Genomic DNA, 2,514 nt, shown 5'->3' with positions numbered 1-2,514 from the left:
TATATGTATATATATATATATATATATATATATATAATATAGTGTATATATATATATTATATTAGGGTGTATATGTCTATGCACAGATGCATCTGAGTCTCTAATTTGTTTATGTCGATATTAATTTTATATAAAATTGCATTAAAATATTTTTGTTTTATTTATGTTGCTGCTTTGTGCAGCTTCATCAGCAGTTTCTTCCAGGTGTACATACACCTCACGGTCATGTCCATCTGCTGCCACCAATTCGCTGCTGCTGCTGCTGCTGCTGTAACTGCTGCAGCTGCTGTTGCTGCTGCTGTTGTCTCTACATTTATCTGTCCAGTCGCGTAGGCCCTGCACGTCGATGCCAAGCTGCAGCAGCAGCAGCAGCAGCAAATGCAAGAGCAGCAGCAGCAACAGAAGCAGCAGCAGCACAAGAGCTGTAAGCAAGAGCCAGTCAATCCGTCTGAGGGGCTGTGCCAATGCTGCTGCTGCTGCTGCTGCTGCTGCGGTTGCTGCTGCTGCTGCTGCTGCTGCTGCTGTTGCTGTATGTACACCTCACCTGTAGAAGGGCTTCAGCAACGAAGTGCTGCTGCTTCCTTGTGAATAAATGTTTGCTGCTTTCTGCATGCGCCGCCAAGTCTGCTGCTGCACTCAAAATTGACCCTGTTGCTGCTGTTGCCGCTGACTCCGTTGCTGCTGCTGCTGCTGCTGCTTCTATTGCTGCTGGTTCTGTTGCTGCTGAAGTTGCTGCTGTTGCTGCTGTTGCTGCTGCTTTTTCTGCTGATAGTGATAATGCACGTAAGAGGACGGCTATGTCTTGAGGGGAGATGGATCGTCCTTCAGTGCGCTGCAGAGACACCCCAAACCCTAAACCCTAAACCCTAAACCCTAAACTTTAAACCCTAGCCCCTATTTCTCTTCGCATGAGGATGGATTGCAAACAAAAACAAAGAGAAGAGACGGCTGAAGAGAGAGGGTGAGATAAAGGAGTCAAAAATATGCAGCAAGACAAAAATAAACAAAAAGAAGTTAAAAAAGAGAGAGGGACTTAGAGAGGAGCAGAGACAGAGCAAGAAAAACAAATACACAACAAGATACAACAGAGAGATACCAACAAACCCTAAACCCTAAACCCTAAACCCTAAACCCTAAACCCTAAAAGACAGAGGATTGATAAGGAATTCAACAAATGAAAGCAAACAGACAAACAAAAACAAATAACCCGTACAAATCTAAACCCTAAACCCTAAACCCTAAACACTAAACCCTAAACACTAAAACAAAACCAAATAGAGTAAAAGAGACAACAGCACAAATGCAGGAGACAGCAAATATAGACAAGTAGAGACAGAGAGACAGGCAGATACAAGCAGAGACAGGAAGAGAGAGAGAGAGAGAGATAAAAGTATAAACAATCGGAGAAGCAAACACAAACAAACAGAGACAAACAAAAATAAACAAACAAAAGCAAGACGAACGGCTCTGTAAAAGAGAGACACCGCAAGCTGCAGCAAAGGACACGAAATCGGCGCAGCAGCAGCAGCAGCAGCAGCAGCAGGATGTGCAGGTGCAGCAGTAGAAGCTGTTGCATCAGCTGTTGCAGGCAAAGCTGCTGCAGCAGCTGCTGCAGCGGGAGCAGCAGCGGAAGCAGCAACAGCAGCAGCAGCAAATGCAGCGTTTGCAGCATCGCGCAGTTCTGCCTCCATCCAATGTTTGTCTTTTGCTACCTGCAGCAGCAGCAGCAGCAGCAGCAGCAGCAGCAGCAAGGACACAGTGAAGTAGCACTACAATATCTACGCTTCTATTAGTTAGCCATCGTGTGTATGGAATAGTGTTTGGGGTTTAAAATTAGGGTTTAGGGTTTAGTGTTTACGGTTTAGGGTTAGGGTTTAGGATTAGGATTAGGGCTTAGGATTAGGTCTTAGGATTAGGGTTTAGGATTAGGGTTTGGGATTAGGGTTTAGGGTTAGGGTTTAGGGTTTAGGGTTTAGTCGCACTCCGCTGAGCCGATTGAAGTACTCCTCAATCCATGCAGTTGGCGGACGTTGGTGCTGCTCTGTTTGCTGTTGCTGCTGCTGCTGCTCTTGCTGCTGCTGCTGCTGCTGCTGCTGCTGCTGCCTTTGCTGCTGCTGCTGCTGCTGTCTTTGCTGCTGCTTCTGCTGCAGTCTTTGCAAGCAAAGGGCGATGTTTGCTGCTTCTCTCGGTCTTAGCGTCTTTGTGCTGCAGCAGAACAAAGACAAGAAAAAAAATAATAAAGACATTTAAACCTTTCTACTCACAACACACCAACTGCTGCTGCTGCTGCAGCTACTCCAGCCGAATATGTCTGTATGAATATGCATATATATATTTGTATATATATATTTATATATTTATATGCATGTATATACATCTGTATGTATCAATGTACGAATATATATATATATATAGATAAATATATATATATATATATGTATATATATATACATATATATACATAAATATATATATATATATGTATAAATATATATATATATATATATATATATA

The 2,514-nt window shown here is 43.1% G+C and overlaps 1 protein-coding gene across 1 annotated transcript; it reads right to left on the bottom strand.

The window, feature by feature from the left end:
* Window positions 1–141: 141 nt before the first annotated feature.
* EAH_00066210 (hypothetical protein) lies at window positions 142–2,205 on the bottom strand (the record flags this gene model as incomplete). Its single annotated transcript, XM_013392746.1, has 4 exons — window positions 142–354; window positions 545–832; window positions 1,464–1,712; window positions 1,983–2,205. Coding segments are annotated over 4 exons (973 nt in total), but the record flags the coding sequence as incomplete, so codon positions are not given.
* Between the last annotated feature and the right edge of the window lie 309 nt (window positions 2,206–2,514).

The sequence above is a fragment of the Eimeria acervulina genome, genomic scaffold (assembly GCF_000499425.1).
Source record: "Eimeria acervulina Houghton genomic scaffold, Eah_scaff2367, whole genome shotgun sequence".
Lineage (NCBI taxonomy): Eukaryota > Apicomplexa > Conoidasida > Eucoccidiorida > Eimeriidae > Eimeria > Eimeria acervulina.
This window is presented reverse-complemented; position numbering and strand designations above follow the sequence as displayed.